The sequence below is a fragment of the Onychostruthus taczanowskii genome, unplaced genomic scaffold, assembly GCF_017590055.1.
Source record: "Onychostruthus taczanowskii isolate IOZ18803 unplaced genomic scaffold, ASM1759005v1 scaffold169, whole genome shotgun sequence".
NCBI classification, from domain to species: domain Eukaryota; kingdom Metazoa; phylum Chordata; class Aves; order Passeriformes; family Passeridae; genus Onychostruthus; species Onychostruthus taczanowskii.
Genome location: NW_024498895.1, coordinates 125,694 through 147,098, shown reverse-complemented (window position 1 = coordinate 147,098; position 21,405 = coordinate 125,694). Strand labels below are relative to the sequence as shown.

Here is a 21,405-nt window from a genome sequence, read left to right as displayed (position 1 = left end):
GCAATCACAAAACAATTTGGATTGGAAGGGATTTTTGAATATCATCCAATTCCAAACCCCTGCCATGGGTAGGGACACCTTCCACTATCCCAGGCTGCTCCAAGCCCCATCCAACCTGGCCTTGGACACTTCCAGGGATCCAGGAGCAGCCACAACTACTCTGGAAATTCCATTCCATCACCTTAGCATCCCCACAGGGAATAATTCCTTCTCAATATTCCATCTAACCCCACCCTCTGGCAGTGGGAAGTTATTTCCTGTGTCCTGGCACTCCACCCCTTGTCCCAAGTCCCTCTCCAGCTCTTCTGGAACCTCTTCAGGCACTGGAAGGGGCTCTGAGGTCTCCATGGAGCCTTCTCTTCTCCAGGCTGGACATTCCCAGCTCTCCCAGCCTGGCTCCAGAGCAGAGGGGCTCCATCCCTTGGAGCATCTCCGTGGCCTCCTCTGGAATTGCTCCAGCAGCTCCAGGTCCTTCTGCTGTTGGAACCCCAGAGCTGGAGCCAGCTCTACAGGTGGGGCCTCACCTAATCAAGGCAGAGGGACAGAATTCCATCTTTTCCTTCTGCCCACACTGTGGGGTGAGCCTGGATCTCTGGATTCCTGAACCTCCATCACTGGGATCTCCAAGTTCTTGTGTGCATCACTGGATCAGCATCTCCTGTAGCATCCATCGCTAGGATCCCAAATATTCCCCAGGAGAGCCCAGCACCACAAAATCCCCTCCTGGTCCAAATTCCCAAAGCATGGAGCCAGGAAGGAATCCCCTGCCCACCCTGGTCCCCCCTCACCCTCTGCCTCCCTCAAATCCCTGCACAATTCTCAGAGCACCAGCTGGTCTTTTCCCACCCGGAATCCATCAAAGGGACAAAACAGGGGCTGTGACACCAATCCCTGTGCCCTGCTGCCTTCCCCCCTCTCTCCATATGTTCCTTCCCCACCCTGCACTTCCCACCCCCTTCCCATCGAGCTGAGGCTGGACAAAACTCATGACAGAAGTGATTCCAATCCCGGTCCCTCCTGGAGCTTCATTCCCAGCTCAGCCTCACAGCAGGGACAGCCAGGAACTAAACCCACGGCAGCTGCTTTCCTTTAACCCATTTTTTCTCCCCAAAAAAAAAAAAAATTCCCCAAAAAAAATCCCCTTTTCCACCCAGGAAGCCCTATCCCATCCGCTGGGATACCCCCCACCCCCAAATGCGATTCCCATCTGGAATTCCTCTAGATGTCACCCTCAGCCATCTTTTCCACACAAACACCCCCCTCCCTCCCTCCCCCGGCTCGCATTTTCCTTTCTCCAAGATCTTTTTTTTTTTTTTTTTTTTTTTTTTTAAATTCCTTTCTGATCTCTTTCCGGCCATGTGTGATTGCAGTTTCCTCCGGGCGTCCATTTCAACAGCCCGAAATTAAGGAGCAGCAGGGGAAAAACCCACCACCGACCACCCCAACCCCGCATCCCACATCCCCTCCCACCGCCACCCCGCTGCTCCCCAAACCTCCCCAAGCACCTCTCTCCACACCCCATTCCCAACCCCGGCCCCGCTTGGCCCGGAGGCCGGGGAGAGGGAGGAGGATTTTTGCCACCTCACCACCATCACTTTTGGGGTGACTTGGCTTTTTTTTTTTTTTTTTTTAAATTTTTTTATTGTGGGGCTGGATTTTTCCGCCCCACATCCAAAAACTCATCCGCAAGCAAGGCCGGCGTTGTCTTTTCCCACCGCCGCTGGATGCCAGCGCCAGGGCCGGATCCAGCCTTGGTGACACGAAGGTCACGGTACCTCCAGCCCGGCCTTTTCCTCCCCGCTCTCGCCAATCCCGGCTGCGTGTCCTGGCCGTGCTCCGCTCGTCCGTAGAGGAAACCCACGCCCGGGGCGATCCCAGAAAATCCCCAGGGGAAGCTTTCGGCCCTTTGGTTCCGTCCTCTCCTGCATGAGACAATCCCGGCTGTGCGGCTCCGCCGGGCGATGGCCGAGCAGTGAAGATGTCCATGGCCAGGCTCAACAGCGTCAATGGCTTCTTGGAGGACACCAGGATGGAGCCGGGGGACATGGGCAGGATCCTGCGCTGCCTGGAGATGGGCACCGTCCTCACCTTGTTCTACCAGAAGAAGTCGCAGAGGCCGGAGAGAAGGACCTTCCAGGTGAAGCTGGAGACTCGCCAGATCATCTGGAGCCGGACGCCCGAGAAGGTGGAGGGGGACAGTGAGTATCGGGGGGACAGTGAGGATTGAGGGGACAGGGAGGATTGAGGGGGACAGGGAGGACTGGGGAGACAGAGGAGTATCAGTGGCGGCAGCGGTGTTGGGGGGCTGGGGATGTGCTGGTGGGATGCTGAGCTGTATTGGGGTGACTGGCTGGGGGTGTCCTGCCACAGTGGGGTAAGTGGTTGTGGGGTGCTTGGATGTGTTGGGATGTCTTGCTGTGGTGGGGGAAGCTGATTGTGGGGTGTCTGGATGTGTTGGGGTGCCTGGGTTTTGTGGCATGTCCTGCAGTGGTGGTGGGGTAATTGGTTGTGGGGTGCCTGGGTCTGTTGGGGTGTGCTACAATGGTGGGGTGACTGGTTGGGGGGATTTCTGGGTGTGCTGGGTTTCCCAGCCATGATGGAGTAACTGTTTTTGGGGTGCCTGACTGTGTTGGGGTGTCCTACATTGGTGGGGTAACTGGTTGTGGGATTTCTGGTTGTGTTGGGATGTCCTACCATGGGGAGTCTGCCTGTGGGGTTTGTGGCCATGTTGGGAGGTTCCACTGTGGTGAGGTAATTGTTTTTGAGGTTCCTGGCTGTGGTGGGATGTCCTTCTGTGGTGGGATAACTGGTTGTGGGGTTCCTGGCTGTGGTGGGATGTCCTTCTGTGGTGGGATAACTGGTTGTGGGGTTCCTGGCTGTGGTGGGGTGTCCTTCCATGGTGGGGTAACTGGTTGTGGGGTTCCTGGCTGTGGTGGGATGTCCTTCTGTGGTGGGATAACTGGTTGTGGGTGTTTAGTCTTGGTGGGATGTCCTACAGTGGTGGGGTGACTGTTTGTGGGGTGCCTGACTGTGGTGGTGTGTTCTACCATGACGGGGTGACTGGCTGTGGAATTCCTGGCCACAGGGGGATGTCCTACCACAGTGGGGTGTTCTCCCCCATGGAATGTCCTACCACAGTGGGATATTCACCCCTGTGGAGTGTCCTGCTTTGTCAGGGTGCCTGGCCATGGGGTGATTCCCATAAAAGCAGGAGCTGCTGGGCTGAGCATCCCTCACCTCCTCCATCCCACCTTGGAAGTTGTTCTGTGGGATCAAGCTGCTTCTGTTTCATCCCTGGGAATTTATATCCTCCCTGGCAAGGAGGGAAAAAAATGGCCATCCCTGTTCCTGCTCATGGTGCTTTTTTAACCCCAAAACCCCACTGGAGCACCCATAAAAATCACCCTTCCATGTGGATTCACTGGTGGTTAGGAGGTTGTTGGGATGTTATCCCAACAGTGGGAGTTGTCATTACCTCAAAGCTTTGATTGAGCAAAAAAAAATCCAGTAGAAGGAAGCTACTAAGGGATTGGGGTGCCCTGGAGCTACACCATCATCCCACATCTCTGTGCAGGGAAGGAACTCAGTTTTGGGATATCACCTCACCTGGGTGATGGCAAAACCCACCCCAGAGGTTTGGGAGGTGTCTTCTTCCTGGAGAGCCTCCTCCAAAATCACCAATGACCTCTCCTAAAAATCACCACCTACTGCTGATTCTGTGCTAGATCCAGAAAAATCCCCTGGAACCTTCAGCTCCTGCTTGGAGGTGCTGATCCTGAGGTGGAATTCCAGCTTTGAGCCAGGAGAAGGAGGGTGGCACTCAGAGCTGAGCACAGGCATGAGCAGGATCTGTGCTTGTCTGGATTTTCCAGATACAGGAGCAGATCTCTGGGAGCAGAAGGTGATGGGAAGAAGGGCACCCAGTTTTGGAGAGGTATTTTTGGTCTTCATGGAGAGAAACTTGTTATCCAGTCATGGAAATAATGCATTTCCAGCTCCTTGTTTATTCCAGAAGTGCTGTGCACTGCCAGATCAGGATCTCAGGTTGCTCAGATGCTGTGCCTCAGTTTCCCCTCTGGAGCCATAGGATCTGTCTTTTCCCATACAGCAGCCCAATCTCCCCCATGGGAATGAGTAGGCATCCTCCAAGGTCATCCAGAAGGATGAAAAAAGGAGGAAAATCCTTTTGGAAATGTTCAATCCTGCCATCCCATCCCACCATTCACTTTTCCTAGTCTGGAGTGGGAGAAATCCCCTTCCTGGTGCTGGGCTGGAGCATCCTCACCCATGGTCCATCCCTCTCTTCCCACTCTCTGTGATTTTATGGAAGTGTCGGGATCTCCCAGACCTCACGCCTGCCCAGACCATTTTAAATCCCCCCTTTCAAGCCAGTATCCTCCTTGGAGAGGGATTAGTGGGAAGTGCTGATGTCTCTGTTAGGGACTGTCAGGGCCAGGACACAGATCCTGGCTCTCCCCTGGACCCCCAGGATAATTACACGCTTTGTTAAGCAGCCTCTGGACACGTGTCCATGTGTCCATGCCTGGGATCGTGTCCATGCCTGGGAATGCCTGGAGCATGGCCTCCAAAATTAACCTCATCCTGGAGGGCTTCCAGCTCCTCGCCCTCAGCAGACCCCAGTTCCCAGCACAAGGAATCTGGTGGAAAACAGCCCTAAAAAAAGAATCTTTACAAGAAATTAAAGGAAATGGGGATGAAGGCAGTGTGAAAAACCCAAGAGGATTTTGGAGACGTGGTTTGACAACACCTCCAACCTTGTTAATGGCAAATAACTGGAATTAGGACTTTTTTGGAAGGAGAAAATCCAGTTGGGATTTATCACTGTTGGACAAGGAAGAAATACTTTATTCCAGGCAGGATACAGTCTTCCAATTTCCCTTGTCTAGGAGGGTCTGAGCTGCCACATCCTGCAAAAAGGGATGACCCCAGTGCCCAGGCCAGCAGGAATTCCCAGCACAACCATTCCCTCCAACGCCTTTGCTTCCCTCCTAATGCCTGAAAAAAATCTCCCAGGCTCTGAGCATCCCTAAAATCCCACTGGGAAGAACCTGCTCCTCCATCATCTCCCCACCATTCCAAATCTTTTTTTGCACCACGCTGCTCGCTTTGCATTAGAAAAGAAAAGGGATTTTCGCAGCTGGAGCCGACTTCCAGAGTGTTTTAATCGCCCAGGACAATGGAGACAATGCGGGGAGGAGTTTGGAGACAGAGTTCTGACAGGATCGAGGCAAATCCGCTGCAGATGTGGTTTCCAGGAAGCTGCTGCTCGGGTGTATTGTGCAGCCCCTCACCGCTCCCTTTTCCCCTGGTTTTTCGTGGGAATGGGCTGTTTGCCCTGGGGGAGAAGGATTTCGTGGTGTTGGTGGATGAAAAACTGCTGCTGGCAGCCCAGAAATTCCCCATGTCCTAGTTCATCCCACAGAGCAGGCAGCAGGAAAATGGGAATTCTGCCCCTCTGCCCTGCTCAGGTGAGACTCCACCTGCAGAGCTGCCTCCAGCTCTGGGGTCCAACAGCAGGATGGAGATGCTGGAGTGAATCCAGAGGAAGCCGTGGAGATGCTCCAAGGGCTGGAGCCCCTCTGCTCTGGAGCCAGGCTGGGAGAGCTGGGAATGTCCATCCTGGAGAAGAGAAGTCTCCATGGAGATCTCAGAGCCCCTTCCAGTGCCTGAAGAGGATCCAGGAGAGCTGGAGAGGGACTTGGGACAAGGGATGGAGTGCCAGGACACAGGGAATGGCTTCCTACTGCCAGAGGGCAGGGTTAGATGGGATATTGGGAAGAAATTCTTCCCTGTGAGGGTGCTGATGCCCTGGCAGAGGTTGCTGAGACAAGCTGTGGCTGCTCCTGGATCCTTGGACATGTCCAAGGCCAGGCTGGATGGGGCTTGGAGCAGCCTGGGATAGTGGAAGGTGTCCCTACCTATGGCACCTTGGAATGAGATGAGCTTTAAGGTCCCTTCCAACATAAACCATTCCTGGAATTAGGAATAGCTCCCAGAGATCGGGTGAAAGCCAGATCCTGGAGGAGTTAAATCCAAGGAGTAGCAGCATTGCAACTTGTTAGCAAAGCCTTGGTAGCCACTGACTTTTCACCACTCCCTGGCACCCTGTGGATGGGCAGGTTTGAGGTTGAGTGGCTGCTTTTTGACCTATAAACCCATTTTTATCCCCAAAATCTGCCTGTTCTTATGGAAGAGACTTTGCTCTGAGCCACGGGAGCCATGCGGTGACAACACAGTTTCATTCCTTGAGATCTTGCCCAAAAACAAAGCTCGTGGTGGGGTGGAGAGCTCCTGTGTGTCACTTGTGCTAAAATCCCACCCTGATCCATGAAATTTGGCTTGCAGTCATCCAGCAAAGGAAGGCTGGATAAAGCCTCCACTGTTTTCTGGTGCTTTTCCGCCAAGAAAAACTATTCTTCTCCTCTTTTCTTGCTTAATCAGCCCATTTCCTCCCCCATCCCTTATTTCTCCCTGCATTCAGCTTTTCTTTCCCCTTTGGATCCCCCCTTTGGATTCAGCTGAGGGTTTCCACCAAGGCACGTCTGCAGCCTTCCCCACCACCACATCGGAAACACAGCCGGGCTGGAAATTCTCCGGGAAATGACCCATTTCCTCGGCAGGACAATACCCCTGGCGAAGTGGTCTGGCCACCCTGGGTCACACAAAGCCCTTTCCGCTGTCGGTGGCTCATTCCCAGAGGACAAACCTGCCCGGGGGGTGATGCTTGTGGGATCAAGAACAATTTTGTGTGTTGTTTCTAATATTATGTTATTATTCTTGCTCCCAGTGGGATGTGTCCACTGGGAAAATTGGAAATGTCCCTTGGTGGAGTAGCAGTGAGGAAGAGCGTGGTCCGGAAACCCGGCCCTGCCGCCACTGTTGGAGCTTTATTTAGCGGGATAATGAGGGAGCAGAGCAGCAGGAAAGCAACGCCCTGCGGTCCCAGCTGCTGGGGCTCCAAATTGCCACTTTAGGGAAGAGTTCTCCAAGGAAAACACGAGCTCAGCCTATCCCAGTGCAGGGTCTGGCTTGGGGAGGACAAGGTGGCTGGAGATTTGCTGGTTGGGATGGGGTGGGATGAGCCTGGAGGATGCGTGGCAGCCACAAAGCTGGGAAAAGAGTGGGCAGCGCTGTTGGGATGCCACGTCCTGGGGACACGAGTTCCTGGAGGACACACAGGGATGGGGGCCATCAGGCACACGGAAGCAAGGCAGCAGGGGCACCCTGTCCTTGGGACACAGATCCCTGGATGAGACTTTTCCGTGGCATCCGTGGTGCTGTCACTCAGCTGCAGGAGCATTGCAGGGACGTCATCCTGGGGACATCCTCAGACACAGATCCCTGGAGGACACGTGGCTGTGTCATCCTGGTCCTCTCACACAGCTGTAGCAGCACTGCAGGGACCACATCTTGGGGACATCCTGGGACACAGATCCCTGGAGGACACAAGGCTGTGGCACCCTGGTGCCATCCCACTCCAATGGGCCATGCCATGGAGACACCCCATCCTGGGGATACGATTCCCTAGAGGACATGTGGCCATGGCATCCAAGGTGTTGCACTCAGCTGCAGCAGCACTGCTGGGACACCCCGTCCTGGGGACATCCTGGGACACAGATCCCTGGAGGACACAAGGCTGTGTCATCCTGGTCCTCTCACACAGCTGTAGCAGCACTGCAGGGACCACATCTTGGGGACATCCTGGGACACAGATCCCTGGAGGACACAAGGCTGTGGCCCAGGAGTGCCATGGAGACACCCCATCCTGGGAATGCGATTCCCTGGAGGACACATGGCCGTGGCATCCATGGTGGTACATTCAGCTGCAGCAGCACTGCTGGGACACCCCGTCCTGGGGACATCCTGGGACACAGATCCCTGGAGGACACAAGGCTGTGGCACCCTGGTGCCATCCCACTCCAGCGGGCAGTGCCACAGGGACATCCCATCCTGGGAACAGTTCCCTGAATGGACATGCCATACCCATGGTGCCATTGCATATCACTGGAGGACACTGGGGACATGTCACCCTCAAAGACACAAGGCCATAGCATCCATAATTCCATCACACACTCCTGAAGTTATCCCATCCTGGGAAAAAGGCTCTCCAAAGGACAGATGTTCTCCTGGAATTCCCACTTCCCTGAGCCACTCACATGAGGCTGTGGTGGCAGGGGATGGTTTTCATGTTCCTCTCTCCCTGCAGTCGACATTCGGGAGATCAAGGAGATCCGCCTGGGGAAGAATTCCCGGGATTTCGAGCGCTACCCCGAGGACGCTCGCAAGCTGGACTTCACCATGTGCTTCATCATCCTCTACGGGATGGATTTCAGGCTGAGGACGCTCAGCGTGGCCGGTGCGTTGGGTCCCTCCCCATTCCCTGTGTCCATCCTTGGGGTCCCACCTGCTTCCCAACATCCCATCATCCCCATCCCAGCCTCATCGCCCTCTTCTTCCTCCAACAGCTTTCTGCGAGGAGGACATCAACCTATGGATAACAGGGCTCAACTGGCTGGTGGCTGACACCCAGAGAGCCCAGACCCCACTACAGATCGAGAGGTGAGGAAGGACCAGCAGATCCCATTTCCTGGTCCCTGTTTTGGGAAGAAAACCTGCCCTGGGCTTGGACCTCTTTGGGATTGAGCACTGTCTGTCCATCCTTCCCAGGTGGCTACGGAAGCAGTTTGATGGGATGGATCGGGCCAGGGAAGGCAGGTGAGCCACCAGCACAGTGGGTTCAGCTGGACAGAACCATGTTCCCCCTGTTGCATCCCAAATCTGCAGGTTGAGCCAGGCTAGGGGTGAGGTTTGTGGGACAAGGGAGCACCAGGGTTTTTGGGATGCTTGAAGGCACCAAAAATCAGAGATTGGGTGCAGGTCACATCCTTGTGACTGTGAGGACCACTGGGACCTATCCCAATGCCACATTTTCATCAGTGCCAGAGGTGCCAGGCCATTAATGCAGCCCATAATTATCTTCCCAAACCAAGGGAATTTGGACTTAAATTATTATGGGAATGGGAATGGGCATCACCTCCAAGTAGGATGATGTCTTAAGAGTGCCCAGTTGGTTCTTGGATGCACTTCCTCTCCTTGTCCCTCTGCTCACAGTCATGCTAGACACCACGTAATTAATCTCAGAAACATGGAATCATGGAATGGTTTGGGTTGGAAAAGACATTAAAAATCATCTAGTTCCAGCTTCCACTAGACCAGGTTGCTCCAAGCCCCATCCAACCCGGCCTTGGACACCTCCCAGAATGAGACATCCACAATTTTCCTGGGTCCTGTGCCACTGCAGGGATCCACAGGCCAGGAGGGTAGGATCCCTGTGCCAGGCACCAAGATTTGGGGTGGGACCCTTGGTGTTGGGAGCTGAGACTCATCCAGGGATCTGGCAGTACCCTGACTCTGGTTTTCCCTCTGGCAGCATCACAGTGAAGGACCTGAAGGCGATGCTGCCCCAGGTCAACTACCGTGTTCCCAACATGAGATTCCTGCGGGATAAACTCGTGGTAAGGACCCTCTGGACACCCCAGCTATGAGGGAGATGCTCTCCAACCTGCCGCACATGGGCTGGGGCCACCGTGGTGTCCCTGGTTCCGATGGAGTGGCCCCACTCTCATCCAGCCCCGTCTCCCACAGGAAGTGGAAGCCAGGAATGAGATGACTTTCTCCCACTTCATCCAGTTCTACAAAAACCTGATGTTTGATGCCCAGAAGTCGGTAAGATCCATGGTTTGGCCTCCCAAACGTCCCCATCCTGGTGGGATGAGTCCCACTCCAGCTAAGCCTCGACTCCTTCTCTGCCTTCCAGGTCATTGAGCAGCTGGAGCTCTCCTTCCCCTTGCGGTGAGATCCCAGCTCCCATCCTAATCAATATTCCCAGAGTTGATCCATAGAGTGGGAAATACAGCCAGGCTGTGGGGCAGAGCAGAGAATGGGAATGGGGATGGGAGAAGGAATAGGAGAGGGGATGGGGCAGGGGATAGAAGCAGGCATGGGAGGAGAGATGGGCATATGGGTGCAGAAGGGATGGGAGCAATGATGGGAGCTGGGATGGAAGCAAGGATAGGAGCAGGAATGGGAGAAGGGGTGAGCAGGGATGGGAGATGCGGCAGCTGCCAGGGATGGAGGGACATGTCACCCTGCCCTTCTCCCCGTGTCCTTTGATAACACTGCACATTCCAGCTGGTGCTGGCCTTTCCCAGTCATGGTTTGGAGGGACTGGTGGGAATGGGGTCATGGTGAAGCTGAGCTGCAGATGAGCACTGTTGGCTTCAACTCTGCCGTGGGATCTATCCCAATTCCTTCTCCTGCTCCTCACTGGTGGCTGCTCCTTGTCCCAGGAATGTGGACCGCCCTGAGCTGTGCCAGGTGTCCCTCTACGACTTCCAGAAGTTCCTGCTGCATGACCAGAAGGTGGGGCTTCCCTGAGAACTCTGCAGCCTAAGGAACCCACATGGGATGCTCCAGCCCAGTTCCTCCCCTAACAACAGCCATGTTTGTATCCCAGGAATCCTGGGCCAGTGACGTGGGCGTGGTGCGGGACTACATGTGCTCCTACCTCAAGGAGAGCTCCAACGAAGCGTCGGATCCCTCCTTCCAGCTGGATGAGGTGGGTGTCCCCACACAGTGTCCCTACAGGGATGTCCCCGGCACCATCAGGCTCTGACCTCTGCTTCTCCCCCTCCCAGTTCCTCACATACCTCTTCTCCAAGGAAAACATGGTGATGGATGCTAAGTATGAGCGTGTGGTGCCTGAGGAGATGAACCACCCATTGTCCCAGTACTGGATCTCCTCATCCCACAACACGTAAGGAATTTTTCCCCACATGGGCGTTCCTCAGGGACATCCATGAGCATCTTGTCATCCTTGTCTCTCCTCTGCAGCTACCTGACAGGAGACCAGTTCTCCAGTGAGTCCTCCCTGGAGGCGTACGCCCGGTGCCTGCGGATGGGCTGCCGCTGTATTGAGTGTGAGTCCCACGAGCCCTTCACAGGGATGCTGGAACCCCTCATGTCCCATCAAACAGACCATTCCCTGCCCCCATCCCATGCCACCAGGGCAGAGTATCTTTCTCCTCATTTGGGTGCTCAAAAAATGGTTCCCAACACGTAGTTGGTGGCAAACATGAATGAACCAAGGTGTTCTCCTTCTCAGTGGATTGCTGGGATGGCCCAGATGATCTCCCCATCATCTACCACGGCCACACACTCACCTCCAAGATCAAATTCCTGGATGTGCTGCACACCATCAAGGAGCACGCCTTTGTCACCTCTGAGTAAGCCCCAGCTCCCCCAATGATCTCTGAATTCTGGGAACCTCTCCCTTCCCTTCATCTGAGGCCACCATTTCCACCTGCTTGCTGCAGGTTCCCCATCATCCTCTCCATCGAAGACCACTGCAGCATTGTCCAGCAGAGGAATATGGCCTGCCACTTCAAGAAGGTTTTTGGGGACATGCTCCTCACCAAGCCAGTGGACATCAACGCCGATGAGTTGCCCTCACCCACCCAACTCAAGAAGAAAATTCTAATCAAGGTGTGGAGCAGGAAAAACCCCTCTTTGCAGGAGGGACACAGATTGTGTTGGGTTCTATACCAAGAGATGATCAAGGGGAACAAGGGATGGTGGGAAGGCACCTGTGGGAGGTTGATCCTGAGAGTTGGGAGGTCAGTGTGACCCATGGCCACCACTGAGCTCTCCTCCCTGGGTGTCCCCCAGCACAAGAAACTGGTCGAAGGGAACCTGTACGAGGAGGTCTCCACTGCCAGTTACTCTGAGAACGACATCAGCAACTCCATCAAGAATGGAATTCTCTACCTTGAAGACCCCATTGACCACGTAAGGGAGGCCGTCAGGGGCTGAGTGGGATCTGTCAGACACTGGGGCTTGAGATGGGCTCTCTTAGACCACTGTGATGCAGTGAGGGGGAAGAAAGGGATTAAAAACCCCATCCCAAAGCTCCATCCCTCCATGTCATCCTCTTCCTCACTCCACCGATGCTCTTCCTCCTTCCCAGACCTGGAGCCCTCATTATTTTGTCCTGACAAGCAACAAGATCTACTACTCAGAGGAGACATCCCGCTACCAGTTCAACGAGGATGAAGAGGAGGTGGAGCAGAAGGAGGTGCGTGAGGGGCGGGACGCACCCACAGGGTGAGGCGACAACTCCATGGGGAGGGTGACAGGGTGACAACACCCACTTTGGGATGAACTTGCAGGAGTTCAACAACAACGAGCTGCACTTCACGGAGAAGTGGTTCCACGGCAAGCTCGGGGGTGGCCGTGACGGGCGGCAGATTGCAGAGAAGCTGCTGCACGAGTACTGCACTGAGACAGGCGGCAAGGACGGCACCTTCCTGGTGCGCGAGAGCGAGACCTTCGTGGGTGACTACACCCTCTCCTTCTGGTAGGAGCTTCAGCAGGGAGGCAGGATCCCACCCTCCCTGGGTGACCCTCCAGTCAGCGCCTGATTTGGTGGCTGAAATGGCTTTTCTGGGGGAAATGTCACCTTATTGTGCAGCTCATAGACCCCAAATGTGGGGTGGTGGAGATGTGGACCCAGATTGACTTGGCTTTCTCCCACCCTCATGGCAGGAGGTCCAGCCGGGTGCAGCACTGCAGGATTCACTCGAGGCAGGAGGCTGGGGCCACCAAATTCTACCTGACAGACAACCTGGTCTTCGACAGCCTCTACAGCCTCATCTGCCACTACCGGGAGGTGCCGCTGCGCTGCAACGAATTTGAGATGCGCCTCACCGACCCTGTCCCCCAACCCAACGCCCACGAGAGCAAAGAGTGAGAATCTTTCCAATCCACATCCCCCTGATCCTGTGGGTCCACCAGCCTCCTCCAGCCCCAGCAGGGTGTGGAGATGCCGATGCTAGCCCCCAGTCTCCATGTTCTCCCTGGGCAGGTGGTACCATGCCAGCTTGACGCGTCTCCAGGCCGAGCACATGCTGATGCGGGTCCCGCGGGATGGAGCATTCCTGGTGCGGAAGCGCAGCGAGCCCAACTCCTACGCCATCTCCTTCCGGTGAGTGTGGCCACCACGAGGCCACTTGGGCTTGGCCAAGCTGCGGATTTGTGATAACCTATCTGTTGTGACCCCGAGCTAGGTGGCAGGGCTTTGCTGTGGGTATCATGGTGGGACACGTGATGGTGTCATGAAGGGGAAACCTTCTCTGTGACCTCCTGGGGGTGGTCACCTTGCTGGCATTCCCAGACATCACCTGCCTATCCCAATCATGGAGACAAGATTTGGCCACCCCTCACCCATCCCATTCCCATCTCTCGTGGCCCCAGGGCGGAGGGGAAGATCAAGCACTGCCGCATCCAGCAGGAAGGGCGGCTCTTCATGCTGGGCAGCTCGGCCGAGTTCGAGAGCCTCGTGGACCTCATCAGCTACTATGAGAAGCACCCGCTGTACCGTAAGATGAAGCTGCGCTACCCCATCAACGAGGAGACCCTGGAGAAGATGGGCACCACTGTGAGTTCTCCCAGCAGTGGGGATTGTGGGGGTTCTGTGCCATAGGAAACCAAGCCCCATCCCCAGCTCCATCATCTTCCAGAATTTTGGTTGGAGTCCAACCAGAACCGGCCAAGCTAGTTGCGCTGTCATCACCCACCATTAAAACTCCACCATAACTCCCTTCTCCAACAAGTTGCAGGGGGATATTAGATCCCACTCAACCTCCTCTCATCCTCTCATAGCCCCTGCCCACTCCCAGGTGACCCCCTCAGGTACTTCTCCTTGCAGGAACTGGACTATGGAGCCCTGTATGAGGTGCGGACCCCCCACTTCTACGTAGAGGCCAACAAGATGCCAATGGCCAGGGTAAGGGGCCAAGCTGATGTCCTGGGGAGGTGGTGTGTGGTGGGATATGGCAGTTCGAGTGCTGGGTTTCCTGGGTGACCGCTGACCAGAGAAATGGTTCAGTTGTACTCCGTTTCTTTGACCCTCAAGTGATGCTGGAGCTGGACCCAGCCAGCATTACTATCACTTGGAGACAGTCTGAGCTCCAGTGACAGCATTGTCACATTGTGGTGGGGGACAGGGCTGGAAAGACCCCAGCCTGGAGCAGGGACCTGGCACAAGTTTGCCCCAACAGCAAGGAAATCCCACTGCACTGGAAAACACCTAAAAAGTAGGTCCGAGGGTGGTGAGAAGAGAGTATATTCCAGCAGAGAATATACTCTACTGGAATAGAGAAATTGTGGATGCCCCACCCCGGGAAGTGCTCAAGGCCAGGCTGGACAGAGCTTGGAGTATCTAGTGGAAGGTGTCTCTGCCCATGGTGGAATGGGTTGGAATGTGATGACCTTTAAGGTCTATTCCAACCCTTAACATCCTGTGATGCCATGATTTGGGGTCAGGATCCCCCCCACTCCACTATGGGGCTCAAGGGGCTGGGCTGAGTGGGGTGCCAGGCACTGGGTGGTGACACACATGTCCCTCTTCCTGGTGTCCCCAGTGCACGGTGAAGGCTCTGTATGACTACAAAGCACAACGGGAGGACGAGCTGTCATTCTGCAAGCAGGCCATCATCCACAACGTGGACAAGCAGGACGGCGGCTGGTGAGGGCGGTCACTTGGGTGTCACCATGGGCGGGACATGGAGGGGACACCCCGGGTATTCCCTCAGCGGGTTTTAACTCAGCCTCCTTCTTTGTCCCCCCACCCTTTCTCCAACCATCCCCTGGCACCGCATGCAGCAGGGACATCCCTGTCCCCCCCTCCCCAAAATCTGTCCGCTCGCCTTGATCCTCTCACCCCTTGCAGGTGGCGGGGGGACTATGGAGGAAAGAAGCAGCTCTGGTTCCCGGCTAACTACGTGGAGGAGATCGTCGGCACCCAGGCACAGGAGCAGGATGAGGCCGTGAGTGCTGCCTCTCTGGGATCCTGGGAGCGAGGACACTGGAAGCTCCCAAGAGTATTGACCAAATCCACACCCTTATCCTGAGGCGGGGAAATACTCACGATCCTGCTCCACCTTGGATCCTTATCCACAGGCTGGGGGATGCTCATGGTTCTGCTCCAGCCTAGACCCTTATCCAGAGTCTAGGGAACGTTCCTGGCCCTACTCCAACTTGGACCTCTTCCTGGGACTTGGGAAATGCTCATGGTCCTTTTCCAGCCCATATCTTTATCCAGAGGCTGTGGGATGTTCCAAGCCCCACTCCAGCTTGGACCCTTTTCTGGAAGCTCCAGGATACTTCAAGTCTTGTACAAGTCCAGATCCTTATCCAGTGGCTGAGGAATGCTCCTGGTCCACTCCAGCCCAGACCCTTACCCTGAGGCTGGGGGATGGTCGTGTTCCTGCTCCAGTCCAGATTCTTATCTGGAGGCTGAGGGAGGTTCTTGGCCCCACTCCCACTTAGACAATTTATTAGAAGCTGGGGGATGCTCCCAGTCCTGTCTCAGCCCTGATCTCTGTCTGGAGGCTGGGTGATAATCTTGGCCACACTCCAGCTTGGATCCTTGCCTGGAAACTGGAGGATGCTCCCAGCCTTGCACCAGCCCAGATCCTTTTCCAGAGGCTGGGGGATTCTCCTGGTCTTGCTCCAATCCAGCTCTTGGGGTGATGCTCCTGGGTGTTTTTTCCCTTCTTTTCCTCAGATTTGTCCGACTCGGAGGGCTGGGTGGTGGCTGCCTGTAACCCACAGTCCTCCCTCATTTTACCTCTTCCTTCCTCTCTTGCAGTCATCAGAAAACAGCCCCCTGGGGAATTTCCTGAAGGGCTTCATTGATGTCCCATCCTGCCATGTCGGTGAGTGTCCCTACTTAGGGATTTGGGGGTAATTTGGAGGAATTGGAATGTCCAGATGATTCAGGGGATGTTTTTCCTTGATTGCAAGGGCGTGTTTCAGCATGGAAAGCTGAAGCCACACATTGAAAACAATGGGATCCTCACAGGAGGAGGATCCTGATGGATGGTGGGGTGCCAGGAGGGGCTGGTGGGGGCCTGGGAGCGGGACCGCTGAGGTTTCGTTTGCTCCACAGAGCCATCCGTTGGGAATGTCTTCGAGTAAAGCCCCCCTCTGATGTCCTTATAGTTATCTCCAAAGACGGGAGGAGCTCCAAACCATTTGTCTTCACCATCCATTCCCAGCAGATGTCCCACGCAGCCCAGTCGCTGGACGTGGCCGCAGACACGCAGGAGGAACTCAGCGAGTGGGTGGCCAAGATCCGGGAGGCCACGCAGAACGCCGACGCCAGGGTGAGGGGATGCAGAGGATGGGTCTGCATGGTCCCTTTCTCTTGGAGACTGTTCCTAATATCTCCAAGAGGAGTCTGGGGGAAGACTTGCAGCTCCTGTTTTTCCTGGTGCAGATGCAAGAGGGGAAGATCATGGAGCGGAGGAAGAAGATCGCCCTGGAGCTCTCGGAGCTGGTCGTGTATTGCCGGCCGGTGCCATTCGATGAGGACAGTAAGTCCTGGAGAAGTGGGATAAAGGCATGAAGCATGGAAAGAGACAGGTGGGAAGACCTATCCAGGTCTCATTCCTTCCCTGATGGCCACTTGGTGCTTGCAGAGATTGGCACAGACAAGGCGTGTTACCGGGATATGTCCTCCTTCCCGGAGACCAAGGCGGAGAAATACGCCAACCGCAGCAAGGGCAAGAAGTTCCTGCAGTACAACCGCCGCCAGCTGAGCCGCATCTACCCCAAAGGACAGCGCCTGGACTCCTCCAACTACGACCCACTGCCCATGTGGATCTGTGGGAGCCAACTCGTGGCCCTCAACTTCCAGACGCCTGGTAAATCCTGCTCCTGGGATTGTTGTTGGTCTCATCCCTGAAGGTTGTCTCAAAATTCCCTGGGTCATCTTGTTGAAGGTGGTTTGGGTGATCTCAACCCTGGGTCGTCTTGTTGGAGGTGGTTTGGGTGATCTCAACCCAACCTTTGTCTCCATCCTTATGGGGACACAAGTGGTTTGGATGCTCTTAAACCTTTTCCTCATCCTGATGGGAACACAGGAGGTGGTTTGGATGATCTTTCCAAGCTTTGTCCTCATCCTGATGGAGACACAGGAGGTGGTTTGGATGATCTTTCCAAGCTTTGTCCTCATCCTGATGGGGATGCAGGGGGTGGTTTGAAAGATCTCTCCAACCTTTGTCCTTACCCTGGTGGGGACAAGGGGGGGTTTTGATGCTCTCAAGTCTTTGTCCTTGTCCTGATGAGATATCTTCATGCAATCCTTGGGTGATTCATGCAAAACTTGGCTGCATCCCTCCTCCAACCACAGCTGGGGGCTCTTAGTTGGGTTTTCAGGGTAGAACCTTCTAACCAAGGACCTTGGGAAGGTCCCTGAGCCCCACACTCAGATCTGCTCTGTCCCCATGGCCACAGACAAACCGATGCAGCTGAACCAGGCGCTCTTCATGCTCGGTGGCCGCAGCGGCTACGTCCTGCAGCCGGACATCATGAGGGACGAGACCTTTGACCCCTTCGACAAGAACAGCCTGAAGATTGTGGAGCCCATCACAGTCCAGCTGCAGGCAAGTGTACAAGGACAGCAAGACCACCTTGAGGTGGTCACCATCAAGATGGGAACTCCTTCCTTATTTTTGGGTCAACCAGGGTTGGTTTTTATGTGTTCCAGCTACATATTTTCTTCATGGAGCTTGGTACTCTTGAGAATTCTTCATCCAATGTGGCCAGACCTCACCCTCTTCTTCCTCCCCTTTCTCCCACAGATCCTTGGTGCCCGGCACCTGCCCAAGAACGGGAGGAGCATCGTGTGCCCCTTCGTGGAGGTGGAGGTTTGTGGCTCCGAGTATGATAACAGCAAGAACAAGACGGATGTCGTAGGTGAGAGACCACACAGGTGATGTCCCCACTCTTAGGGACAACCTTGACTCTGCCCTCTGTCGTCCTCTTGAGAGGACATGTGGGTGATGGGCCTGGGTTTTGTGCTCTCTCCCACAGCTGACAATGGCTTCAACCCCGTCTGGCTCTTCAAGCAGTTCGTCTTTGACATCAACAACCCTGAGTTTGCCTTCCTCCGGTTTGTGGTGTATGAGGAGGACATGTTCAGTGACCCCAACTTCTTGGCACAAGCCACCTTCCCTGTCAAGGGCCTCAAAACAGGTATGGTCATTCCATCATCATCGTCTCCATCATAGTCATGGAATCACAGAAGGGTTTGGTTTGGAAGGGGCCTTTAAATGTCATCTTGTCCAATCCCCCTGCAATCATCATGATCTCCATCATTATCATCATCTTGATCTCGATGATTAAGTCACGGAGTCATAAAAGGGTTTGGTTTGGAAGGGACTTTTAAAGTTCTTCTAGTGCAACCCTCCTGCAATTGTCATCATCGTGATCTCCATCACTGAGTCATGGAATCATAGAAGGGTTTGGGTAGGAAGGGGCTTTTAAAGGTCATCCAGTCTAAATCCCCTTCAACCATCATCATCATCATCTCCATCATAGTCCTGGAATCACAGAAGGGTTTGGGTTGGAAGGGACCTCTAAAAGTTATTGAGTCCAACTCCCCTGCACTGTCATCGTCATCATGACCTCCATTATTAAGTCATGGAGTCATAGAAGGGTTTGGGTCAAAAGGGACCTCTAAAAGTCTTCCAGTGCAAAGCCCTGCAATCATCATCATTATCTCCCTGGGGTCTTGGCCATGGTGAGGGGCTTAGACCCTGCTGTGGTTTTGAGCTTGTGTTGTGATGTTGTGTCCAGGCTATCGGTCGGTGCCGTTGAAGAACAGCTACACCGAGGACCTGGAGCTTGCCTCCCTCCTCATCCACATCGAAATCATCAACGCCAAGGCAGGTAGCCCAGGCAGCTTGGGAAACCTGGAACAAGGGGAACCAACTCTTTGGGGTGTCCTACCCACCACACCAGCCTCACACGCTTGTTTTGGAGCAGGAGGAAGATGAGGAGAACCTCTACTCGTCCATCCAGCAGCTCCGGGACCGTGCCAGCGAGCTCTCCAGCCAGGTCTCCAGCTACGAGCGCACCAACGGCTGCGATTCCCGCTACCAGCAGCGCCTGGACGAGCTCCGGGCGGCCCAGGAGCGGCTCATGGAGCTCACTGAAGTCCGCAACCGCAAGTGAGTTGTCCCCTCCCTGTGGCTTCGGGAAGTCCCTCTTGGGGGAGGGTCTCTAAGGCCACCACCCTGCTCCCCACCAGGTTGATGGAGAAGAAGAAGAGGGACCGGCAGATGGTCACCAAACGCAGCTGAGCTGGAGGGACTCGAGCTGAGGAGCTCCCCCAGCCACCTCCTCTCCTGCCACAAAGGGAGGTGGGGTGGCCACATCCGGACCTCCCACCGCGCCCAGGGCTGGGTGACAGCAGTGTGACAAATTTGGGGATGAAAGGGGGCCTTGGGTAATTGTGCCTGTGACAGGGGTGAGGCGGGAGGTGGGACGCTCTGGCTTCAATCCCAGGTGCCTCCAGCTTCATCCCATGTTCCCTGGGGCTCAAGGTTGCATCCATGTCCCCACGAGGCGGCCACAGTGGCTCTTCCTCACCCAACGTTCTCAATGTCCCACCATCCCATGGCAGCCCCATGACTGATGGGGAAACTGAGGCACAGGGGCCCAGCTGGCCCAGGATGGGGCAGGACCAGCCACCTCCATCCTGGGCACAGGTGTCAGGACTGGCTGGTGGTGCGGCACCAGGATGGGGACACAGGGGACACTCTTGGGGGGGTTAGGGGGGTATTTTGCTCCCTCGCTATAAATATCTGTATTTTCTTCTTTTATCCAGCGTGTACATATGGCATGGGGGGAGGGAATGTCTGTACCAGCCACAGTATTAGGGCACAAGGGGGACCCCAAAATGTCCAGAGATGTCCCAGCATGGGACCAAGGGAGCAGGGGACCAAGTCTGGGGCTGTCCTACAAGGCAGAGTGGCCTGTGACAGGGTGCCCTGAGTAGGCACCTGGTAAATACAGGCAGCAAGATGGCCCCAGAGGGGACAGGGATGTCCCCAAGGTGACCCAGAGTTGTCAACAAACTCTGGGAATGGGGACAGATCCTGCCAGTAAAGCCAGCTGAGGTGGTGGCCAGCCCAGCAATGGCTGGGGACATCTTGGGGTGTCCCCCAGGGTTGGGGTGTCCTGGCAGGGGGACCTGTGTATTCTTTGTATGAAAATAAATCTATTTAGCCAATATTTATACCCTGCTGCTGTGACCTGGTGTCCTCTCCCAGCTCTGCTGCCACCTCAGTGTCTCCAGTGTGGGTGATGTCCCCCGGGAGGTGGCTTGGTAGTCCCAGATCCAGTGTGCCACCCTTGTCCCAGCAGCAGTGGGGACACTTGGGGGTGTGGTGTGGCAGACAGGGCCACCCAGGAAGGACACAAGGCAGAGGGACACAGGGACAATGGATACAAGGTTGTGGGGACACAGGGCCATAGGGGCATGAGGCCATGGGGACAGAGGGCTCTGGGGACGCACAGCTGTGTAGGATCACAGGGCCATGCCATGGGGACACACACGGGTCCATAGGGATTTGGGTCCTTGGGAACACACACATGGATCCATAGGGACATAAGGACATGGGGACACACATGGATCCATGGAGACAGAGGGACATGGGGCCATGGGCACACAAACACATGGATCCGTAGGGATTTGGGTCCATGGAGACACACACGTGGATCTATAAGGACACAGGGACATGGGTTCATGGAAATGAATCCATTGAGATTTGGGTCCATTAGGACACGCACAAATCCATGGGGATTTGGGTCCGTCGGGACGCACACACAGATCCATAGGGACATGGGTCCATGGGGACACAAATTCACAGATCCATAGGGATTTGGGCCCATGGGAATGCACACACAGATCCATAGGGACATGGCACCATGAGGACACACATGAATCCATAGGGATTTGGGCCCATTGGACACACACAGATCCACAGGGATTTGGGTCCATGGAAACACATGTGAATCCATTGGGATGTGGGTCCATTAGGATACACACAAGTCCATAGGGATTTGGGTCCATGGGGCCACACACTCCAGGATCCATAGGGCTTTGTGAAACACATGTGAATCCATAGGGATTTGCGTCCATGGGGACACACACTCCAGGATCCATAGGGCTTTGGGACCATGGAAACACAAACGAATCCCAAAGGATTTGGGACCATGGAAGCACATGTCAACACACTAGAATTTGGGTCCATTAGGACACACAAAAGTCCATAAGGATTTGGGTCCATGGGAACACACACTCCAGGATCCATAGGGCTTTGCATCCATGGAAACACACGTGAATTCACAGGGATTTGGGTCCATGGAAAAACACATGTGAACCCACAAGAATTTGGGTCCATTGGCATACACACAAGTCCATGGGGATTTGGGTCCCTGGGGACACACACTCCAGGATCCATAGGGCTTTGC

General features: G+C 55.0%; 1 protein-coding gene across 1 annotated transcript; it reads left to right on the top strand.

Moving 5' to 3' along the window:
* The first annotated feature begins 1,448 nt into the window (after positions 1 to 1,448).
* Positions 1,449 to 20,169, top strand: LOC121333386 (1-phosphatidylinositol 4,5-bisphosphate phosphodiesterase gamma-1-like). The gene is made up of 32 exons (XM_041399668.1): positions 1,449 to 2,198; positions 8,228 to 8,377; positions 8,487 to 8,580; positions 8,689 to 8,736; positions 9,452 to 9,536; positions 9,667 to 9,747; positions 9,839 to 9,873; positions 10,371 to 10,443; positions 10,538 to 10,639; positions 10,719 to 10,837; positions 10,915 to 11,000; positions 11,186 to 11,306; positions 11,397 to 11,565; positions 11,749 to 11,868; positions 12,047 to 12,154; positions 12,249 to 12,436; positions 12,625 to 12,825; positions 12,944 to 13,063; positions 13,333 to 13,516; positions 13,787 to 13,864; positions 14,502 to 14,605; positions 14,810 to 14,906; positions 15,731 to 15,797; positions 16,084 to 16,247; positions 16,361 to 16,457; positions 16,563 to 16,787; positions 17,380 to 17,528; positions 17,727 to 17,841; positions 17,959 to 18,120; positions 18,724 to 18,812; positions 18,913 to 19,097; positions 19,178 to 20,169. Exons 1-32 carry the CDS (start codon positions 1,979 to 1,981, stop codon positions 19,227 to 19,229), a joined length of 3,888 nt encoding a protein of 1,295 aa, XP_041255602.1. The 5' UTR covers positions 1,449 to 1,978; the 3' UTR covers positions 19,230 to 20,169.
* The last annotated feature ends 1,236 nt before the right edge of the window (positions 20,170 to 21,405 follow it).